The sequence below is a fragment of the Nelumbo lutea genome, chromosome 1 (genome assembly GCF_056320005.1).
Source record: "Nelumbo lutea isolate HS-2025 chromosome 1, American lotus-T2T, whole genome shotgun sequence".
In the NCBI taxonomy this organism is placed as follows: domain Eukaryota; kingdom Viridiplantae; phylum Streptophyta; class Magnoliopsida; order Proteales; family Nelumbonaceae; genus Nelumbo; species Nelumbo lutea.
Window position 1 is genome coordinate 109108136 of NC_142684.1, and position 24481 is coordinate 109132616.

Consider the following 24481-nt stretch of genomic DNA (forward strand, 5'->3'; position numbering starts at 1 on the left):
GTTACTCAGGGGGAGGATGGTAAGGTGTGCAGATTGAAAAAAGCAATTTATGGGTTGAAACAATCGTCGTGTGCTTGGTTTGAGAAGTTTAGTGAAGTGGTGAAGAATTTTGGAATGACACAATGTCAGGTTGACCACTCGGTGTTCAGCTATGATTCAGAAGCCAGAAAGATTTTATTAGTGGTCTATGTGAATGATATTGTCATAATTAATAGTAGCAAATAGGGAATCGATAAACTAAAAGTCTTTCTATAAAACTATTTTCAAACAAAAGACATTAGGACATTGAGGTATTTCTTGGGTATAGAAGTTGCTAAATCAAAACAATGTGTAAACCTGTACAAAAAAAAATATGTTCTTGATCTGCTGGATGAAACAGGACTATTAAGTGTAAAACCAACTGAAACTCCCATGGAGCCAAATGCTAAGTTGAGCAGTGATACAGGGGAAATATTTGATTATCCTAGAAGGTATAGACGGTTAGTGGGAAAGCTAAACTATTTGACTATCACAAGACCAAACATCTCCTTTGCAATTTGTGTGATGAGCCAATTTATGCAGAACCCTCGGATACTTCACTGGGATGCAGTTCTTAGAATTGTAAGGTACCTAAAGGGAGCTCCAGGCCATGGGTTATTATACAAACCAGGAGGAAGACTTGAGGTAATTGGGTAAACAGATGCAGATTGGACAGGCTCTGTGTCTGATAGAAGATCTACTACAGATTACTGCACATTTCTTGGAGGAAATCTTGTGACATGGAAGAATAAGAAACAGATGATTGTGGCAATGAGCAGTGTTGAAGCCGAATACAGAGCCATGGCACACACTACATGTGAATTAGTATGGCTAAGGAATCTCCTACAAGAAATCGGGTTCTCTATGGAAAGACCTATGAAATTGTACTGTGACAATCAAGCTGCACTTCACATCTCATCTAACCATGTTTTTCATGAGAGAACAAAGCACATAAAGATTAATTGCTACTTTGTGAGGGAGAAGGTCCTTACTAGAGAGATAAGCACAGAACATGTGAGTTGAGGTGATCAATGGGCAAATTTGTTTACAAAAGGCTTAAGCTCAGAGAGAGTGAACTATATATGTAACAAACTGGGATTATATGACATATATTCTCCAGATTGAGAGGGAGTGTTAGAGCTAGCTGAATAAGGGTAGATTAGTCATTTTATTTCTGTTAAGTTATGTGCTTATGTGGAAGTTTTAATAGAGACTTCATATCCCATACTTAAGTGGGGGGGGGGGGGGTGAAGTTTAGTCTTTGTACAACTAATTAGAGGCTAATTCATATTAGGGTAGACTGATAGGGTTAGGCTATCAAATTCGACTGTTCCTTTTCTTCTTCTTCTTCTTCTTCTTCCTCTTCCTCTAGTTCAAACTGCTGAAGCCACTGAGATAACAGTACTAATTCTCAGTAACCAAGAAATCCGAAATCAATTGGCTCATGGAAGCAAGACAGACATATGTTAAACCATAACCTCTAAAATCAATTTGCAACTCAGACTTAGATTTGGTTAACTCCTATTCTAATTTCTAACACATAAATTTGGACTTCAACAAATCGTAAGACTGAAATAAAACGACACTCCAAAATCCAAATTGCCTCTCCAAGTGATTCTTGATAAATTTCAAAATCTACTAAAAACCATAATTATTGTGCTATTTAATTTACATCCTTCCTCTGCTACTAAAAGGTACGAAAAGACACATTTACTTCCAATCCATTAACAATTCAGAAGAAAAAAAATAACTCGCTGATAAAAAAAAAAAAAAGAACTCTTGGTTATGCAATAGGACATCGAGACATCAAGACATCAAGACCATTAACAAGAATGAAATTCAGTGATGTAAAAAACTTGATTTGCACTGCAGATCAGTACTACAAGACTACAAAGAGACAATTTACACTAATGTGTATCACCAAAACAAACACATCACAATAACGTAATTTTCCATGCTTTCATCTTATATTCTAATGTCAGTCCTAAACTTACCAGCAAATGTCCACCCAAACTGATTCATCACCCTAGTCCCTGTAAAGGTTGCAGAAAGAAAATTCCATTATTCAAACTGTGCAGTGTATCAAGCAAAACCAAGTTAACCATTACAAATAGAATGCAGAGTTGCTATGAGAAACTAAATAAAATTGTCTGATGTGAGAAATTTCATTAGGATGCATGGCAACCTGTATGGTATACCTAACTTTTAAGCAAAAGGGCCATTTGCTTGGTGCAGTGGTAAAAACATGGACTTTTCAATCTGAGAGGACACTTAGGCAAAAGTGCTAGAAATTATTAATTTTTTATCCTCTTCTCACTTGGTAAGACTATTCATGTCCTTGTAGAGGTAGTTTGATAACAGCTGAAATGGCTGTCTTTTAGTGAATAAGTTTTTAAGGAGACTGGGCTCCTTAATGGCTGAAGCTAAAGTTGGATTGATTACTATATCCTTGAATATTTTACTTTTAATTTTTTTATTTTAATATTTCAGCCACAAAAAGACAAAGCTCATTCAGTTCAGCCACTTCCGATGTTAACAAATGGCCTCATAATCCCTTCCATTAAGTTGAAAGTAGATATCAATCATTCCCAATTTGCGTAAATCTGCCTCCAACTTGGTCTTTGGCACTGCCTTAGTGAAAAAATCAGCAAGCTGCATGTCAGGGGCAACTCTTTCTGATAAAGTGTCAATCCACTTCAATATGCTTAGTTCTGTCATGTTGAACTGGATTATAGGCAATGTTAATAGCAACCTAATTATCATAGTATAGCATCAGGGGCCTCTCACAAGTAAAACCCAATTCCTCAAATAATCTCAGCCATAATCCTAAGCCACACCATTCGCCATAGCTATATATTCAGCTTTGGCACTAGAACGAGCAACATTTTGCTTCTTGCTTTTCTAAGAGACAAGATTTCGTCCTACAAAAGCACAATACCTAGAGGTGGATCTCCTATCATCAACATGCCCAGCCCAATCAACATCTGTGTAGACTTTTATTTTCATGTGACCATTATCTTTGAAGAGTATGCCTCCACCTGGACATCTCTTCAAATAAGCAAGGATCCTCTCAATTGCAAGATGAGTGGTTCTGGGGGAATGCATATATTGGCTAACAACACTGACCGCATAAGAAATGCCCGGTTGTGTGAGGCAAAGATAAAAGAGTTTCCCAACCAACTGTTGAAACATAACCTTGTCTTTAAGGGGCTCTCCACCTTCTACACTTATCTTATGATTTTGTTCAATAGGTGTCTCAGTAGGTTTAACACCTATCTTCCTAGTTTCTTCCAAAAAGTCGAGAAAATACTTTGGGAAACGAAAATCCCGTATTTAGACCGTGCTACATCAATGCCCAAGAAATATTGTAGTTCTCCCAAATCTTTGACCTCAAATTCTTGGTGAAGCAATTGCTTAAGAGGGTCAATCTCACGAGTATCACTCCCTATCACCACAATATCATCCACATATACAAGTAAGGTCAAGGAGGAATCATTTTTCTTAATGAAAAGGGTGTGATCTGATTCAGCTTGAATAGAGCCAAATTTATCATGGGCCTATCTAAATCTGTCAAACCACACTCTTGGAGACTGTTTCAGTCCATATAATGCTTTATTCAGGTAGCAGACCTTCTCCCCTCCTCTTGCAAATCACCATTGAGGAAGGCATTTTTGACATCCATCTGAAACAATGGCCATGAGAAATTTTCTACAAGGGGTAGTAGGGCTCTAATAGTATTCATCTTGGCCACTAGTACAAAGGTCTCCAAATAGTCTATGCCATATGTCTGTGGAAACCCCTTGGCAACTAATCTGACATTATATCTTTCAGCAAAGCCATTAACATTATGTTTTGCTGTAAACACCCATCTGAACCCAACTAGTTTCTTTCCTTTAGGCTGCTCAACTAACTCCCATGTATTGTTCTTTAGAAGAGCATTCATCTTTACCTGCACTGCATCTAAGGCTGCAACTTGGGTTATGTTAGCCCGAACCCAACCCAAAAAAATTGGGTTGGGTTAGGTTGGGTTGATGTTCAGGTTAGAGTTAGGGTTGAAATTCATGAACCCGACTTTACTTCGAGTTGGGTTAGGGTTAACCCCATAGCCAACCAGACCCAAACTGAACCCGACTCTATAGTACATGCCATATATAAATATATGTTATATGTATTGATGTGTTTAGATGCATGATATTTGTATAGCCCCCACTACATAGTACCTTTTAAGATAATCACTTCACTTAATCCTAATCAGAAAGGCTAAAACCTTAATAATATTATTTTATGTTTTTCCGAAAATTTTATTCATCTCCTCTATGTTGTTTGCTACCCAAGAAAGATATATTGTAAGCCATAACTCATTATTTCTAATAGGGTTGTTCACGGGTCGGGTTGGGTCGATTTACTGAGGTTTTTCCAACCAACCCAACCTGGTCGGGTTACCTGAGATGGAAACCGAAATCGACCCAGTGTTAAGCAAAACCGACCTGGTCGGTTTGAGTTGGGTTGGGTTGGTTTGGGTCGGTTTCGGCTCTAAGTTCATCCATGCCCCCCATGGCCACCTAGTTTTCTGGAAATATATTTAAAACTGAAATATGTATTTTAGAAATATATATATATATATAAACAAAAATATACATACAAATATATTGGAATATATATTTTTTGGAAATATATATCTGACATTTCATAATATATATTTTTTAGATATAGATATTGGAATATACATTTTCAGATATTTCAGTTTTTAGTTAAGTAGGAACTAAGTCGGTTCGGGTCGGGTCGGTTTCATTTTTCACACAAGAAAACCGAAACCGACCAAACCATCGGTTTATGAATTTGTACAACCCGAAACCGACCGGTGCTGATGAAAACCCGTGTACAAAAAAAAATGTCAACAAACAAATACTAATGAAACATAGGATTAATATATGTAGTGAAAGTTGAGTTAAGATCTAAAATCGAGAAATTTATGAGGTTTTAAGGGATGGGAAGAAGGTTGGGTTGGGTTGGGTTGGGGTTTAGAACTTAGGGTTGGACTAGGGTTGGATTCAACCAACCTAACTCGGCCCGACTTGCAGCCCTAATTGCATCCTTCCACTTAGGTACTGACAACGCTTCCTACACTGTTATGGGAATGGGAATAGCAGCAATAGAGGCCAAAAAGGACTTATAGGATGGAGATAAATGATCATAAGACAAAAACTGAGAAATACAATGGGCTATAGATGAGGTACAATGGTGCTTCCCTTTACGGGCTGCAATTACAAGATCAAGATCATCCAATGGGGGAGAAGGCTCAACAATGGAGGGCATGGGAGATATTTCTTCTATAGTGGAAGATAGAGGAATTGTGATACTTAGATTTGGAGCCGCAAAGGAAATTGGAGTTGGCCTGGATTGCTGATGACCAAAATCAACCTACCTCCACCGCCTGTGATACATCCTCAAACCCTGGCATCTTTTTTTTATCAATAACAACAATTTCATTAATGCACCTCCTTCTTTGTATGCACTTTCTGATTTTAAGAATAAGCCAATGGGGAATGCACCTCTTAAGGACCAATTTCCTTCCTTGTATGCACTTTCTGATTTTAAGAATAAGCCAGTGTCCTCCTTCCTCTTCTTTATCTATTTTTGGTTGGAATTTGGGTCTGAAAAGGGCTGTGCGAGACTCCAACCTAGACAGTATTTCGAGTCTCCTCCTTTTCTTGATAATGTTTTCTTGGACCCTTCTAAGGATGACTCTAGAATCTGGACCCCCACCCCTACTGGCTTTTTCTCCTGTGCCTCTTCTTTTAAAGTGCTTTGCCAGCCCTCAAATCCTGTAACCCTCCCCCCCACCTTCCCTGATAATGAGGTTTGGTGTAGACCAATTCCTCCTAAGGTTGATAGTTTTTGTGGGAAGCCTTTTTGGAAAGATTCAACACTGACGATCTGCTCCAAAAGAAGAGACCCAATACTTGTTTGTCCCCTCATTGGTGTGTTCTTTGTAATGCTGATGGGGAGACCGGTTTTCATCTTCTGGTGTCTTACCAATTTGCAAAGTCTATTTGGGAGTGGGCTTTATCTCTTTTGGGGTGTACTTGGATCCCGCCATCAAATTTGCAAGGCCATTGTGCTCCTTTCTTCAGGTGGCATACAAAAAGGGGAAGGACTATGTGGAGAGGACTGAGGGCAGCAGTATGCTGGTCTTTGTGGAAAGAAAAAAATTCCAAAATCTTCTCTGATGTAAAGAGAGGGGCTTAAGAATTGAAGGCCCTGATCCACATAAGTGTTATTCAGTGGATGAAGTCACTAGAGCTGCTCACAGAATATTCAGTAGATGACTTGCTAAGGAAGTGGGGCAAGATTGCTAGCTGTACCCAGATTAAAGTAGGGAGAAGTGTGTCTTGGACTCCCCCACCTGTGGGTTTCATGAAACTAAACTTTGATGGTAGTAGTAAAGGGAACCCCGGACAATCAGGGATTAGGGATGTCTTCAGGGATGAGAATGGGGTTGTTTTTGCCATGTTTTCAGACCCAATTGGTGTGGGTGACTCTCTCAGAGCTGAGATCCACACAGTTTTGAAAGGTGTCAGAAAGCTAGGGAGATGAAAATTAGAAAACTCATGATTGAAGGGGACTCGGAGGTGGTAGTTGGGTGGCTGAACAAAGAAGACAACGGCTTATGGAGTTATAGTAATTTGAAGAGAAAATTAAGATGGCTGGTTCGAGAAATGGAAGTTAAAATCACTTGGGTAAATAGGTCAGCTAATTCTTTTGCTGATGGGCTAGCTAAACAAGGGGTGGACAGGGATGTCATGTTCTGGGCAGAGATGTGATTTATTTCACATCTTTTTCTTCTTTTTCTGTTCTCTCTTTCTCTCTTGTTTCCTCTTTTGGGGCTCTTGGTGTAGCTGGAAGATGAGAAATGTGTCTTCCTCTCTGTAAGTATTGTGATAATTAATGAATTAATGAATTGTGTTATTGATAAAAAAAAAACAATTTCATTAATAAAATAATCTGACAATAAGGTACACAAAGGGAGAGCTAAACTTTCTTAACTCCCTATTGAGGCTAGAAGCCCCATACAAACTATAGTTATAACTGAGCCCAGAAAATAGATTCCCTAACCACCCCCTGCTTAGCTAACCCATCTGCAAAGGAGTTAGCATCTCTTCACCCAGCTGAGTTTGGCATCCATGTCCTTAACCATCCACCTGTACTTTTTCTTTTCATTTCTGTAAGCCCATAACCCAGCCTTGTCTTCTTTCAACCACCCTACTACCACCTTCGAGTCCCCTTCAATTACAAGTCTTCTAATGTTCATTTCCTTAGCTCTTAGGACACCTTCCACAACAGCATAGATTTCAGCTATGAGAGAATCACCCATCCCAATTGGGCCTGAGAGCAAAGCAAAAACAGTCCCATTCTCGTCCCTAAACACACCCCCAATTCCTAACATCCCTGGGTTCCCTCTACTACTACCATCAAAGTTCAGTTTTACAAAGTCAAAGGGAGGGGGAATCCAGGACACACTCTGGCCTATTTTGACCTGGGTACACTTGGAAATCTCTCCCCATTTTCTCAGAAGATCATCCACTGTAAAGTCTATAAACAACTCTGAAGATTTCAGCCACTGTACCACCCTCACATGAATCAACTCCATCAGGTTTTCAGCCCTTCTCTCCTTTTCTGAGAAAATCCTTAAGTTCCTTTCTTCCCACAATGACCATCACACAACGGACCTTAAGCATCTCCACATAGTCTTGCCCCTTTTTGGCTGCCACCTAAATAAGGAAGAAGAAAATAGATTCTACAAGTTCAGTGGAGGGAGGGGTCCAGCTGCACCCAAAAAGGGAGAATGCCCATTCCCAAATAGTTCTTGCAAACTGGCAAGAGACCAATAGGTGAAAACCAGTCTCCCCATCAGCTTTAAAGAGAACACACTGGTGAGGGGATAAGCATGTCTTGGGTCTCTTCTTTTGAAACAAATCACTTGTGTTGATTCTTTCCAGAAAAGTTTCCCAACAAAAACTCCCAAGCCTAGGAGGAATTGGCTTTACACCTAATCTCTTTAACTTGGAAAGAAGGGCCAATGGGGCTTGTCGACTGGGTAATGACTTTAAAGAAAGAGGCACAAGAGAAAGATCCCGATGGGGTGGGGGTTCAAATTCTAGTGTCATCCTTTTCGGGGTACAAGAAAACATTTTCTAGAAGACCAAGGAGAGTCGAAATGTTGTTCAGGTCTGTGTCTCTAATAACTTTCCTCAATCCCCAAATTCCAACCAAACCCAAAGTTTGAAGATTTGACAAGAAAAGATGAGATTGGCTCATTTTCTAATCTGAGAGGGCATAAAGTGACGGAAATTGATCCTTCAAAGGGACATTCCCCACCCACGTTTGTTCCCAAAATTTTAGGAAATTGCCTGAGTTTAGGTCATACCTGATCAGAGGGGAGAAGAGTGGTAACAGATCATGGATGGCTTTCCAAGGTGAAGCACTTGTAATCCTGGCCAGAATTCCGGGATCCCAGCCATTGCCTTCCAGCCCATGAATGCCAGCCACTAACTTAGCCCACAACCTCTCCCTCTCTAAAGAGAATCTCCAAATCCATTTCCCCAATAAAGCCTCATTCCTTTTTGTAATATTCCCAAGCCCCAACCCCCCTAACTTCTTACTCCTACTCACCACCTCCCAACCTACCCTATGATCCCTCTTCTCCTCCCCTATTTCCCACAAAAAAATCTCTCATCAGCTTCTCCAATCTATTAGACACCTTTGTTGGAATCTTGAATACCAACAAGAAGTATATGGGTAGATTGGCTAGAGTTGCCCTAATAAGCATAATCCTCCCACCAATAGGAAGGTAATTCCTCTTCTAAGATGTTAGTCTCTTCTCAAATTTTTACACCACTGGATTCCAAAAACTCTTTCTTAGGGTTGTCTCCCAAGGTAAACATAGATAATTCAAGGGCCAACTTGACACTTCAAGTCCCAAAACCTCTGCACACTCCCTGACCTCCCCTTCCTCCATGTCCACTCCCACTACACAACTTTTCTCAAAGTTTACCTTAAGGTTGGACATCTACGCAAAGAGTTGTATCACCAACTTTATGTTCCTAATAAATCTTAGATCTCCACCTTCACAAAACAGAATTGTATCATCCGCAAATTGTAAATGGATAATAGGTATTTCCTCCCTTCCTATCCTCCATCCTCTTATTAGGCCCCTTGAATCTGCTCTATGAATCAACCTCCCCAATACATCTGCAATCAACGTGAACAAGAAAGGAGAGAGTGGATCCCCTTGTCTTATTCCCCTTATGGTTGGGAAGAAGTCAACCACTATCCCATTTACCAGCACAAAGTAATGGCAACTCCAAACACACCCCAAGATCCATTTACACCATCTTCCCTTGAACCTGAAGTTAACCATAACCTCCTTCAAAAAAGACCAGTCCACCAAGTCATAAGCCTTTTCTAGATCCAATTTGCACACCACTCCTTTCTTTTTTACCCTTTTGAAATTCTCCACACTCTCATTAGCAATTAAAATCTGATCAATTATTTGTCTCCCCTTCACAAAAGCTCCTTGGTTTGGTGCAACTATAGATGGCAAGACTTGCTTTAATCTTAAAGACAGCACCTTTGCAATTATCTTATATAGGCTATTTACCAAGCTGATTGGTTTGAAATCCTTTGGTTGGGAGGCATCTTTCTTAGGAATTAAAGCATTGAATGCAGAGTTCAACCCAGGATTTATTACTCCCCTTCTATAGAATTCACCAAACACTAGTATTAAATCCCTTTCTAGGATACCCCAGCAGTCTCGGTAAAAATCCATTGTGAAACCATCTGGGCCTAGAGCTTTTGTTCTGTCCATAGAAAACATAGCCTCCCTAATTTCCTCCACTTTAAATCTCCTTTCCAACCATTGACTGTTTTCTACCCCAATATTTGGCCAATTCATCCCTTCTAACCACACCCTCCCACTTAAAGGCCTTCTAAAAATAGTTTTAAAATGTTTTGTAAAGGCCCCTGCCATCTCATTCTGATGGGTCAGGACTAATCCATCAACTTCAAGTCTAGAAATAGAATTTTTCCTCCTCCCGCCATTTACCATAGAATGAAAAAATCTAGTGTTTCTATCTCCCTCCTTCAACCATCTACATCAAGATTTCTGTCTCCAGCTTACTTCCTCATGCAAACAATCCTCCAACTATCTCCTCAAGCCCCCTCTTTGTTCCTTGTCTCCCTCCTCAAAATCTCCCATTTCCTCTTTCAAGTCCAGCACCGCAATCTAATCCATCAATATTCTCTTTCTTTCTTCTAGTCTACCAAACTCCAACTGGTTCCACTCCCTAATCTTTGCTTCCAGAAATGGAGTTTGTTGTGAAACCTCATTCCTTCCCATTCCACTGAAGGGTTACATCGTCCCCACCATTCTATGACTCTCTTAGTAAACCCCGGGTGGAGCAGCCACATATTTTCAAACCTAAAAGGGATTGGTCCACCATACTTCCTTTCCAATCACTATGGGCCAATGATCAGAAGTCAATCTAGGACGTGCTCTGGATGATATGTTCCCCCAATGTTCCTCCCAATTTGTTGAGAATAGGAACCTATACAGCTTAGAACAGATCGAGTTCGACTGGAGATTGGACCAAGTGAAGGTTTTATGGGCTAATAGGATCTCTTTAAGCTCAAACGCCTCCACAAATTGGTTAAACTTCCTCATACTTGTAGTCACTTTCTGATTAGGATTATTAGATTCCTGTATGAACCTAATCACATTGAAATGCCCCCCATACACCAAGGCCCTTCCCATAAGCCCTTTACATCACCCAACTCCTCCCACATTTGCTTTCTCTCTGTAGTCAGTTGGTCCATAAACATTCGTTAACACCCACTCAAACCCATCCTCTATCTGCTTGAATTTCAAAGATATTGAGTATTTACCAACCAGTTCCTCCAAACCTTCAAGCACATCCGTCTTCCACATTGTTACTATCCCTCTTGAGGCTCTCCAAGATGGGGCAGCCGTGCAATTGATCCCCCTGGCTCTCCAAATACTCTTTGCCCATCTGCTACCGAAATCCATTCTTTTGGACTCCTGAATTAGCACTACATCCAGGTCAAACCTCTTGAGCACCTCTTTAATAGTAGTTCTTTTCCTTGCACTTCCTAAACCCCTCGCGTTCCAGCTTAAAATCCTCATATCCACCTTTTCCTAGCCCCTCCCCCTCTACACCACCCCTTTACTTCCCCCCTTTCCACCTCTCACTCTTTGCACCAAACTGCTTGTCTCCTTTAATATCTCTTTTTAACCTCTCCACTTAATTTCCTCTTCTTAGTTTTGCACTCCTTTTTCTTCTGTAACATAACTTTCAGCTCATTCAAGCTCTTCATTTTACATCCTAGTCTTCCCACAAAGCCTATTATAGAGTCCTCTCCACTAGAGACCTTCCCCACTATACCCTTTCCTCCTCTTCCTGCCCCCTCACCTTTTGAACCCTCAATCCCCTCTCATCGGAGTCATTCCCTATTGTTCCATTTATCTCCTTCCTCTATAATACATTTTGTTCAACCTCTCAAAATATTCTTTCAATGATCTCCCACACCTTGTTTCTATTCATTTCTTCCACCATCACCCCACTACCCTTCGCCTTCCCCTCCCTCCACTTACACCAGCATTCATCCAAGTTGGCTTCACTTCCTTGGGTTGTTGAGCTACGAATGGGAATGGAATCTGGAACACAAGACACAGAGTACTTATCAGTAGCAAAAACTAAATTCACTTGGTTACCTGGGTTTTCACGAGAAGTGGAAGGTGGATTCTACCTATTGTAGTCAGATGCCCATCCCTGTTTCAAGACTTGGTTTTTGTCTGTCTCCTTGGATTGGTGAGAATACATTTCTGCCTCTCAATCAACACAATGGTCATTTCTCTCACCCTACTGCTTACCCCTTTCTGGTGTGTTTCCGCACAACCTCAAATTTTCCTAGTTTACTTCCCTATTAGTGCCTTGCACAGGTTGGAGTTTTATTTCCTTCTCCTGGTGTGTCCTTTTGACCCTCTAGAATGGACCTCTGTTTCCCCTCCAACCCTCCTTGAAATAACCCTTCAAGGTTTAAAGTACATGCCTCTACCTCCACGCTTGACCTCCTTCATCCACACTTCCTATACTGGCAGGTTCATCTGAACTATCAGCATAGTCTCCATCCCCCACGTTACAATCCACCCAACCAGCATTTGCTTCCTCCCTCTCTTCTAATATCTCCCTTGCATATCTGGGATTCGAGCGCTTTGAGGGGTGAAGATCTTCGAAAGCACCTACTAGGTTTTGGTGAGAGACCCACTATAGAGAGTTCTCTCAAGCTGGTTTCCGCCCCTGCGTCTCCTTATTTTCATTACCCTTTGATTTAGACGATGATAAACGGGAAGCTCCGTCTATTCATCTTAGGCTTAGCTCGATCCACGTGACCACTTAAGTTGTCACGTGGATCTTTGTTTCTGTTGCTCAAGTTTTGGTTAAACCGCCTACAAACCCAGCCAGTTCGGACAAAACAATTCGGGTAGAAAGACCAAGGCCACCATGTTTCCTTGCCATGTCAGCAATGAGAGAGTGCATAAGATAAACCCATGAGAAACGAGCGTAGTCATCAACAAATAGCAAAAAATATCTATATCCCCCCATAGCAATGATGTGATATGGTCCCCAAACATTAATATGCACAATTTCAAAAGGAACGCTCATTCTTTTATTGCTCAAAGAATAAGTTGTTCTACAATGCTTTGCAAGTTCACAACTTTCACGTTTTAAACTAGACATTTGGACCGACTCAAACAAATTGAGAAATAAACTCTTCAAAGATCTAAATGACAAATGGCCAAATCAATTATGCCAAAGCATAACCTGATTCACAGATTGAGAAACTAATGACCTCCCCACTTCTTTATCTTTCCCATGTGAGTGCCCCTCCAAGTAGGTAAATTTCATTCATCTCACAGCCAATCCCAATCACCTTCCTTGTCTCCAAATCTTGAAAAACACACCGATCAGGAAAGAAAGTTATTGAACAATTTTGGTTTTTAGTAATGCTACTAATTGAAAACAGGTTAGTACTAAGTTTAGGAACATGCAAAATTGAGGACAAGGATATGGGAATAGACAACCTAATGTCTTCGTTGCCAAAGATGGGAACAAGGGAGACATCAACAATAGACACTTTGTCTTTGCCAGAGGATAAGCAATAAGTAGTAAATAATGAGGATAAGCCAATCATATGGTCAGAAGCACCTGAATCTATAACCCGACAAGGTTCATTGTTAATTGGGGCTGAAGCATGATATGCTAAAGCTCTTGTACCTAAATGAGCAAATGTTGAAGTGGGAGTAGTTGATGTTGTAGTAGGTAGCTATGATGAGAGTGTTGAAGTGCCAACTTCACTTTCCAACTAAGTCAGAGAAACTCGAACAATAGCTAAAGTGTCTAGAGATGTGCCTCTTGTGCTTGAGGATGATACACCATCAGTAATAATTGCCACATAGGAATTCCCCTTTTTGTTTCTAAGCTTTGTTGGAATTAGATGTGGATACAACTTCCAACAAGTGTCCCTTGTGTGCTTCAGTTTCTTGCAATGATCACAAATTACTTCCCTCTTGTCTTCTTTCTTCATATCCCTTTCCTTGCCACCCCCAAACTTTGGTTTCACTACTGCTAGGGTTGATTCCATAGGCTGATATTGTAGCATAACATTTCTCTTACTTTCTTCACTATGTATTAAGGAATAGGCCTGAAACAAGGTCACACACTCCCTGGTGAGAAGTTTTGTTGCCTCATAATATCATATTTTGGATTCAGACCAACTAGGAGTTCAAAAACTCTATTAGTTTCAACCTATTTTTTGTATGTTTGTGCATCCTTTTGACTTTCCCACTCAATTGTCTCTAGGTGATCAATTTCATGCCACAAAGACTTCAAAGTAGAAAAGTAAACCGAAACTGGTTTCTCTCCCTGCTTAAGATTATTAACTTCACACTTAAGTTCATAGGCCCTAGCAACATTAAGTGGCTAGGAGTAGGTTTCTCTCATGATGTCCCAAATTTCCTTAGCAGTTTTGGCTCACAAGTAATTTCGGCTGATATGAGGCTGCATGGAATTGCATAGCCAAGTCATGACCAAATAGTTCTCCTAAACCCATTTGGCATATAATGGGTCTTCCTTGGTTGGTTTCTTTACATCCCCCATCACATAGCTTAATTTCCCTCTTCCCCAATAGCCATCATAGCAAGTTGAGCCCATTCCAAGTAATTTGATCCATCAAATTTGACAGTGGTAATCTAAAAAGTATTTTCAGTCATGTTTCCAGCCCCCAACACACCTTCCCCTTGGGTTTTTAACTCGGTTTTTGTCATCTCTATGCTGAAATTTATCAAAAGAACTCCCTTTTATTCTGAAGTAGAGGTAATTATCACCCAGAAATTGCTAACAGCCCACTTAGAATGCTGAAAAAAGGTCTAGCAAACACCCAGATATGTTGAAACAGATCTAATAATTTCTCAAAAATCTGAATGCTAAAACAGACCTAACTGTTACCCAGAAACCAATAACAGTCAGAATGCTAGGGTTTAACCAACTAGAACTGATCATATGTTTGAAAAAAACCTAAAAAAAAGTTTCGAGAAATTAAGAGAAAAACCAGCCGCTCCTTCCCTCTGATTCTTCCTGATCACTAGACATTTTCCAAGGCTCTACAACCTCTTGAAAAGCTGCTGCACTCAACCAATGATCTCCAAGAACCAGCTGATGGACTATTCTTGCTAAAACTTCCAACCCTAGGAAGTTCTCATGCAGTCGGCCTGATTATACTCACATGAGTAACCCTAGGTTGGCTCTGATACCAACTTGTGTTGTAGCGACCAAGGTTCAAAAAATCGACACGTATCGACCCGTATCGTCCGATACGTATCGTATTGGGAGCACCCCGATATGCCCCTACAGAGGGTGTATCGGGGTTCTGACTGGTTCAGGGGGTGGAGAAACCTTAAACCGGCCCCCTGAACCAGTTTTGAAAAAAATTAAAAAAAAAAGTAAAAGAAAGTACCGATACGCCCCTACCAGTGTCGGGCGTATCGATATTTAGAACCTTGGTAGAGACTAATCAATCCTACTCTAGATGAGAGTTCAACAAGAGAAAGTTTAGAAAATAAAAGAGAGAAAGAGAGATGAAGAAGAAGAAGAAGAAGAGAAATCGTAGAGAGGAGATTTCAGAAAAAGAGTGTCGGTCAAATAATGATTACTGCCCCACTCGGTTATTTATATTAATGACTTAAAACATAGTAAACTTACAATGTTGCCCCTACTTTTAACACTAATAAACAGCAACTAAAAATAACTGAAATAACTAACTTACTAACACTACTAACATGCTAACAGCAACATAAAGTAACATGGTAACTAACTCTACAAATTTCACAAACATCAACAGTTTCCAAATGGTTTCATTCTCCAGTTCCAAATTGTTTATATCTTAATTTTCAGTTTCACACTCTAGTAATTAGAGGAGTTTTAGTAAACGAGCTTCTGTGACTTTTTGACACCTCACCCAATAGACATAGTGGAGCTGTGAAAAGACACTACAAGACAAAATTAGGCACCTTTTCTGCAGGGAAAGATATCCAAGAGTTGCATAAACTCCTTATTTGCTAGCATTTCTCTAGTAATTATTATATATTTTTATCATCAATTAAGTAAAAATTTATGAAGAAAAATAAAAGATCAAACATGGGGATATTTAGGCTCAGAAGACCCAATATTAAGGATGGGTAAACTCAAAAACTAGTAGTACACATACACACTACTAAGATGGTCAGATAAGGATGTATAATACCACTATTGGTTTCTACGAATGCCGCCAGAGAAAGAAAGGCACACTTTCTAAATAATTAAGAGAACTACCATTCAAAGAAAAATGATATTTCTTCTTAACTTCTTCAAAAGAGATGAACTTTCAATAAGAAAGTTAGAAATTTCTTCAAAAGAAAATTACTTCCATGTTCCAACCCTCATCACTTTCATCTTCTTAAATTATACCCTAGACTTGTTACCTACTTAGAGACTACTTCATGTCCAAGTATCTCCTTACAACCAAATAAAAAAGAAAAGTAACACACTTGAAATATGACTAGGAGTCTAGGACAGAACTATACTCAAACAAACTCTCACTAAAGGTAAAATACCTAAACTCTTATTATATTACTTAACGAAGGAGTAAGGACAAACTAAAAAACCTAAAATCACTAAAGCCCAACTAGTCTACTTGAAACTCAAGTTAATAGCTTCATTTTTTTTAATATAGACATCTCAACTAACATTTCGATACCACACCATTATAATCAAGGTTTTAAAATACCAATACGATATCGTATTGGTATCTGGTCGCACCAATATGGGATATACTACAACTTGGTGCGTATCCACTAAGTCGTGCATATCAAACCGATACAGGTGCACATTGGCCCCAATCACATTGTATCAACCAATACGAACCCATACAGGTGCGATACCAACTGATACACACAGAAACAATGGATTGCATCTCTATTAAAAAAACGTAGTTGGTGTGATTTGAACCTCGGTCACCCAATGCCCAAGCCTTAAATGCATCCTTAAACCACTAAGCCACCTTTCATCTTATGACAATAAATGAAATAAAATAACTTTTATTAACTTTAATGTTCACATGTAATCCAGACAAATAAAATGTTTCAACAACTCCAATTAAAGATTAAAAAGAATAATATTAACAATCAAATATTTATTTTAGTACTTAAGATTTATAAACTAATTGAATAAATAATCTATCAAGCCACACTCATATCCAAAAATGATTTTTAATCTCATGAAATTTATTCACACAAAAATATTAATAATAAAATAATTATTTTAGTACTTAAAATGTATAAATTTGCACATGATACGTATCTTAAAATTTTTATAAATATTAATGAATATTTTAATTTGCATTAAATAATCTACAATCATAACAAAAAAAATGATTCTTTATTTTAGAAAATATATATACAAATAAAAATATTAATAATGGAATAATTATTTTGCTATTTTAGTAATTAAAATTTATGAATTTACATATGATATATATTTCTAGAAATTTTAATAGATATGATATATTTTAAGTTAAAAGTATATTTTTATAAATTATTAATTGATATTTTAATTTATATTTTATAATAACATATTTATTGTTTACACAAATAAAAATATTGTTTGCCAAACATTTGAGAATTTTTTTAGCTGACTTTTTTGTTAATATTAAAAATTAAAAATAGAAACTAGAAAATAATTGATATAATATCAAATATAATAGTCGCATATGTTTTGGGCCTTGGGCTTTAACAGAGAATAAAATAATAATGCTATTGTGCATATATTAATTTTTAAAAAATCCATATAATATGTGTCTTGGACTCTTGATTAATATCAACAAAATCTTATGATATATATGCATTCCACTATATTAATTGTAATGTACTTCTTCATAGATATATATATATATATATATATATACCATTAAAATATACATTTCTTATGTATTTTAACATTGTTTGTGGCTTTTTTGACATTAATGTATATTAGTGTATTCATATGCTTTGTATGCATTTCATTAGTGTATCCAAGCATTTCCATATCTTTTGTCCATGTCCATGCGTTCCCAAAGTGTATCCATATTTGAGTTGTTTAATACGACACCCAACATTGATAATTTGATCCTTGATTATAATTTAGCTTTTCAATCTAAACATCATTGCAAAACTTGTCAAATTTAATTAAACATTTAACATGGACAAACTTTTCATAGTGTAATTAGTTGAGATACACCATTTACATATTTTGAATTCATGCTGTCAAATATGCTCCGAAAGTGTCCATTCAGTACCAAATGCCATACAGGTACACTAACCATGTACTTATACTTGGAACTTTGGGTATCATAGATAAACTATGTAACAAAAGTAAGGGCCAAATGAGCACTTAATAAACAATGGAGAGAGCAAGAGTGAGAGCGAGAGCTCTGATCCCTGTCCCCGAGCCTATAAAACATTAAAACCTATTTAGCTCCTCATTTCTTCTTAATTATACTACACTACTATAAAACCACACCTCCCTCTTAACTGAGGCTTTGTGATAAATCTTTCAGCCTTTAATCCCTTCAACTATAGCCCAATTAACCAAACCTTACGACTACCACTTGTTTTAGCTCTCCTTGCATCATTGCACACCCCTGAGATATGAACATTCATGCAAACACACACACACACACGCACACAAAGAAAAAGGAAAAAAGTAAGTATCCTAATCTTATTGTCAGTCTTCTTTCCCATTAGTTACTTCCCAATTATCAAAAAAATTGTTGTTCTTACTCTCATATACCCCTAATCCTAAAAGGTTAGAACCAAAACCAAGCAACCCTTTTTCTTTCTTATTGAAACTCTAAAATTCTGTATATAATTTGTGATCAACTAGGGTGAGCATCCTCTAAATAAAGCAAAACCCTATACAATCTACTTTATTGTAAGCTCCTCTCCAAAATAAAATAAATAAGTAAAACAAAACCATAAAAGTGCCCAACTCATGGTACCATTTATCATATCCCATATGGATCATAGATTCAAAAATTATCCAAACATACAAGTCATTGGGGAGGCTTTCAAATAAGCATTTGCAAATGATCAGTAAACTAATCCCTAATGTGGCATAAAACATGAATGCAATCTTATCCTTTTAAACATGGAAGCATATTTTATACTAATATGTCAACAGATTGATTTTTCCTATGGCTCCCCTTCAAATTGTAGTTATATATCTTGCACCTTAACAGTTGATCAATATGGATCTTTCATTGCATATCCACCCGTGAATTTACTTGAGAGGTCTCCAAACCTAGCATCTATAGAATTACACCCACCTCATTCCATGCAATGAAGCAAAGTAATCAACTGTAACTGTGCAAAAACTGGAGTACAACTCACCAGATTCTGGACTTACAGTGTCCTAGTGGGGCAGATAATTCAATCTAGATCACCCTTCTATGAGGGTTTTAGTTAAGATGATAGAAGTCAATAAAAGTGCAATTCCAAGTCTCTAATTTGTCAGTGTAAAATTTTAGATCAGGATTGGATGATCACCACCCATTCCAAACATAACCAAGGAACTTATTATCTTGATTAACCAACAGAAATCACAAAATTTAAGCTAGAAGACCCAAACTACTACTGCTACCATATATCTATCTATTATAACTTCATCCCGTCCTCTTAATTTTAGATCAGGATTGGATGATCACCACCCATTCCAAACATAACCAAGTAACTTTCATTAAGAAAAATTAAATCCAGAAAGAGGGAGATAAAATCTCTTAACTCCCCCACCCACAGACAAATAGAAGAACAAAAGGAACCATGACTACAAGTAACCCAAAACATAGAGTCCCTAGTCACCCCTTGTTTGGCTAACCCATAAGCAAAAGAGTTGGCACTTCTTTTTACCCAAGTCAATTGTACCTCAATATCCTTCTTTTTACCCATCTTTTGAACTAGCAAGAACGAGGTCACTTGCTAACAACTCTAGTAGCAACTACAGCCTATAGGATGAGACAAATATCATGGATAAAAAGTGTTTGTGGCGGCATGTACGATGGTTGTGATATAAGACCAGCTCAGTTCTACTCCTCATAGAATGTTGATTGGTCTTCTTTGATCAGAATTTTATGGTTGTTGATGGCTGTAATGGAATCTTGAAGGAATAAGAGAGAAAATAGGGATAGAAAGAAAGAGAAAATACCTGGAATCACTCAAAAGGTGCCTAGAATCACTCTGAGGCATGGGAATCATTCACCATAGTTAGCACAAGCTGAAGAAAACTCATAAACTTCATTGCTCTTTGTGTAAAACGATCATACATATTTATAGACTCTAAACTCATAATAATCCTAGGAGTCAAACCGTTAGACTCATAATAGTCCTAGGAGTCAAACCGTTAGACTCATAATAGTCCTAGGAATCAAACTGTTAGACTCAATAATCATAGTAGGACTCAAACTGAGCTGTCATATCCTATTTCAATTCAATGAAGACTCAATAACTCTAATCCTACTTATGCAATGATTCTGAAATTTTAAACATAAACAATCAAACCCCATTATTGGATCCCACAAAAAATTGCAAAATGACAGAAAAAACCCTACTATCCAAAAATACAGAAATACATAAATTTTCATAAAATTCCAATTTTGACTCTTCAGCTCCTGTATCAGGTTGGCACACAGTTGAAGCCCCATAACAATGCCATGATTTCCATTCCTCATGTTATTTGTCACAACTTATAAAGCTCTCCTCATAACCTAACACTTATGGAGTTCAAATCTGTGCCCCACCACCTCTTGCCCCACAAACCGAGTGTCCGCCACCTGTCCATTTGCATGTGGTCAGCATTCCCACGTGTGGGGCTAACGGGACGGCCATTAGCCCCAAAACTAGCCCTGTTCGCCCCAAAACTAGCCCAAAACCATCATTTCTACATTCCCGCCCCTTCAACCAATCCCTCGTACTTGAACTGGTCATCCCCTGATCCTCGTTCTTCTCCCCTCCACCCGAGCTCTCCTTTTCCGGCACCGGCTACCGCTCAGGTGAGTTCACCTTGACCAGGTATTCTCCAACACTCATATTTTGTTTTGCTATTTAGAAAAGGTGGAATTTTCATCAAAAAGCTGATGATAATGAAAAAGAAGAAGACTATGGGGGTGACTGGGATGACAAACAAACCTCGGAAATGTTTCCATGCCAAGAAGAGGAAGGGAATATTGATCTCAAGGCTGAGAAGCTTATAGCTAACTTCTATGAACAAATTAAGTTGCAGAGACAGATTTCATATCTACAATACAATGAGATGCTAACAAGAGGCACAAGTTAATGAAAAAGAATACTGATGATGGTGATATATAGATACACAAGTGTCTATAAGTTCATGTATTTTTTCAGATTTTGCCGCCTTCTTTTGTTCTTTTTCCATAGAAGAGTTCTTGCAGCGTTGTTGTAAATACAGTGTAGAGGCTCGGCTTTCAAGTATCAACCAGCCGGAACTGAGTGTTTACAGTGCCAGAATAAGTGTTGTATTCACAATATGAATGGATTGACAGAAAAGAATCACAGAATCGCTGTCTGTTTGTGAGATGTTAAAGGTTAATATATAATATATACTTTGTGATTGTTGATTTTGAGGTACAGAGCTTACAGACATGACATACCAAATGCCTGAAAGCGACTCCGGATCAGATCCAAGTTAGTTTCATACAACCATCCCACAACCAGATCAACTTAACCAACCAGGAGATCTTCCTGTTGTAAACCCACTTTGGATCTCAGACCTCTCACCCTTCAACTTCAATTCATCATATTCATCGGTTCCTTGCACTTCAAACCCACTATAGTATCGGCCCACACAGATACAAGCCATTTGTTATTTGCAAGGTTTAAGTGCTTCAAGCACCTGAACGGCTGAACCTGAACGACAAGGGTATCTGAAATGAGAAAACAAAATATCAGAGAACAGAGGTAATACCTGGTCAAGGTGAACTCACCGAAGTGGTCGCTGGTGCCGGAGAAGGAGAGCTCGGGGGGAGGGGAAAAGAACGGGGTCAGGGGACGGCCAGTTCAAGCACAAGGGATCAGTTGAGGGGTCAGGGCTAGTTTTGGGGTTAACGGCCATCCCATTAGCCCCGCACGCGGGAATGCTGACCGCGTGCAAATGGACAGGTGGCGGACACTCGGTGTGTGGGGCGTTTGTGGGGCGCGAGGCGGTGGGGGGCAGATTTGTGTGTTCAGACATAACAGTTTTCTCACCCTTTAAAAAGTATGGTAGGTAGGTCATGTTAAGACACACAGATGTTAAGACGCACAGATTGGAATTTGTTCAATTCCATTGCTTCCTTTATTATTCTACAAGTTTGATTTTGATGCTTTGCAATATAGCTTATGACTATCCTTTTGTTTGACATTTTGTTTTTAGTGTACATCAAAAAAGGCCCTCAGAGAACCGAAGATGACTATGTGCCCACACACATCTATAAAGACGAGCAGAAGGATCTACTTAACTCAGCAGGCATTGTTTCTTTTTCCTGTAAATAATTCAGCATATATTGAATGGCACAGGATTCCATTTTGGTTTAGGTTTCAATTTACTAACCAAGTACCGAGAGAAGAGAACTAAGGGCATACCATTTAATGAGCCATCCAAACAGGAAATGCTGCATGACGGGGACCTTCTCAAGCACCTCCGCCTTATACATCTTAAGCATACCTCTGTTCACCTTGTTCCACGTGGGTACGCCGCTGATATCATCCAGCAACGGCGAGTGCTCAGCGAAAAGCCCTTTCTTAACCTTCTTTACAAAGGATATGCACGAAAGGTAGAGATACTCGTTCGAAAAATTATCTAGTATATCCTGGTTATGAATGGATTTGGGCTTCATATACTTGTGGTCGATCAACTGAGATGAGCCGAAGATAAACGGCAAGAAATGGTAGTCGTCGAGACCCCAGACGCCGTGTGAACCCGCCGGTTCGAGACAGTAAACCGTCTGCAACTTCCTCATCAACTCGAGATACTTCACGAATACCCGAGAAACAACAGCCTGGTAATCCACTTCCTTAAGAAGCCCCAGCCTAGCCAAGCAATAGAGCCAAGCAGCGAAGTTGGTCTCGTGGCCCGTACCGTAGTCGATGCGGGTCGAATTACCGAAACTATCGGTGAAGTAGGGAACAATCTCGAGGGTGGCAGATCGGAGATCGTTGGGGATGAACTGAAGCATCAAGGATTCAGCATTTTCCGTCATACGTCCGTGCCAAACCCTATAAGAGTAGTTACCATATCGGGAGGACTGCTGGACCGGGGGAATCTCGTCGACCCAACGGAGGAGGGTTTCGAGGAGGGAGACGATGGAATTTACAGTTGGAGATTGATGGCAATGATCGGAAATTTTGTGGCCGCGGATGGACTCACTAAGGGCAACGATGAAGCCCAGGAAGTTCTTGCCGGAATCAGACTCGTGGAAGCGGCGAATGTCATCCGGGTGGGTTATCTTCTTGGTTGGAACTTTGAAGAGGTAAGGAGGAGAGAGGGAGAGGACTTTTTGAGATTGAGGGACGAGAGAGAGGATGATGGCTTTGGGGGAGTAGTTTGGAGGGAGATTGATGGCGGGAGAGCGGACGGGGCGGTAGCTGGGAGGTGGGGAGACGTCGGACCATTTCGGCGGTGGAGCTAAGGCGGTGGGGCCACCGCAGTTGCAGCAGGTGGTGTTGGAGTGCGGTGAGAACTGAGCTTGGATGGGGATTGGAGTTGGGGTGATGGTGGCGGTAGCTGATGGTAGGGTGTCCTGTGCCTGCGCCGGCATCTGTAATTGCTGCGATTCCATTTTCCTGTTACCAACAGTCAACAGCGAGAGTGGAATTTGCTTTTGTCCCGCACCGCAACCTGCAGCCTTCCCTCTCGGGCTCAATTTCGGCTTGGGCATTGAAGAAAGGGTAAATTTCTGAAACCGCCCCTATACTTTCTGACAGATTCGGTTCAGTACCTATTTTTTCTGAATTTCTTTTGAACCTTTTGCATTTTACCCCTCCGTTATATAGAATCGACAAAATTACTGGAATTTCCAACTTTGACCGTTTGTGATAAATTGACTTCTAAATTTTCCCTTTCCTATGATTTTTGTCTATATAGTTTGTCAATATAAACATAAATATATATAGATATATATATTATGGATTTTATGTATTTTTTATAATTTTTTATTTTTTGTTGAAATATATAAAATGTTAGAAGGTATCGAATAGTTTCTATTCGCTTGTATAATAACATATGTGCTATAAATGGCTTTAAGAACATTTGATGAAATCAAGAAAGAAGAAGGCTTGTAGAGCTGTCTCCTACAACTATCTTCTTCTTATACTCACCCTCAACCTCAAGTTGGAGCTGGGGAAGAAACTAAGGGCCTCTCACATCTGAAAGTATAATAATTATATTAATAGGTATATTGTTATTAATGAACTTTTCTTTCCTCGGAACTCTAAATATAGATAATGTTGTTATGAATTCTGAATTCTGAAAAATGTCAAATGTCCAATTTAACCCCATATAAGAAAATTTTTATTTATCAATATAATTCAACAAATAAACAATATTAAAAAATATTATAATAAATATTACATAATATTAATTATTAATAGTAATTAATTAATAATAAATTAATGACTATTCATCAATTATTAATTAATTACTTTTATGACTAATTAACTATTATTAATAAAAATTGATTAGTTAATTAATAATAGGCAATAATAATTAATTATTACTTAATTATGAATTACTATTACTAATTAATTAATTAATTATTATTAATA

The 24481-nt window shown here is 38.8% G+C and overlaps 1 protein-coding gene across 1 annotated transcript; it reads right to left on the reverse strand.

Moving 5' to 3' along the window:
• Window positions 1-1841: 1841 nt before the first annotated feature.
• Window positions 1842-23724, reverse strand: LOC148876719 (uncharacterized). Its single transcript, XM_088965580.1, has 2 exons — window positions 22301-23724; window positions 1842-2051 (listed from the first exon to the last, which is right to left on the reverse strand). Exons 1-2 carry the CDS (start codon window positions 23593-23595, stop codon window positions 2045-2047), a joined length of 1302 nt encoding a protein of 433 aa, XP_088821706.1. The 5' UTR covers window positions 23596-23724; the 3' UTR covers window positions 1842-2044.
• Between the last annotated feature and the right edge of the window lie 757 nt (window positions 23725-24481).

Coding starts and splice junctions, on each gene's coding strand:
- LOC148876719 (XM_088965580.1), bottom strand. CDS start 23,595: ATGCCCAAGCCGAAATTGAGCCCGAGAGGGAAGGCTGCAGGTTGCGGT.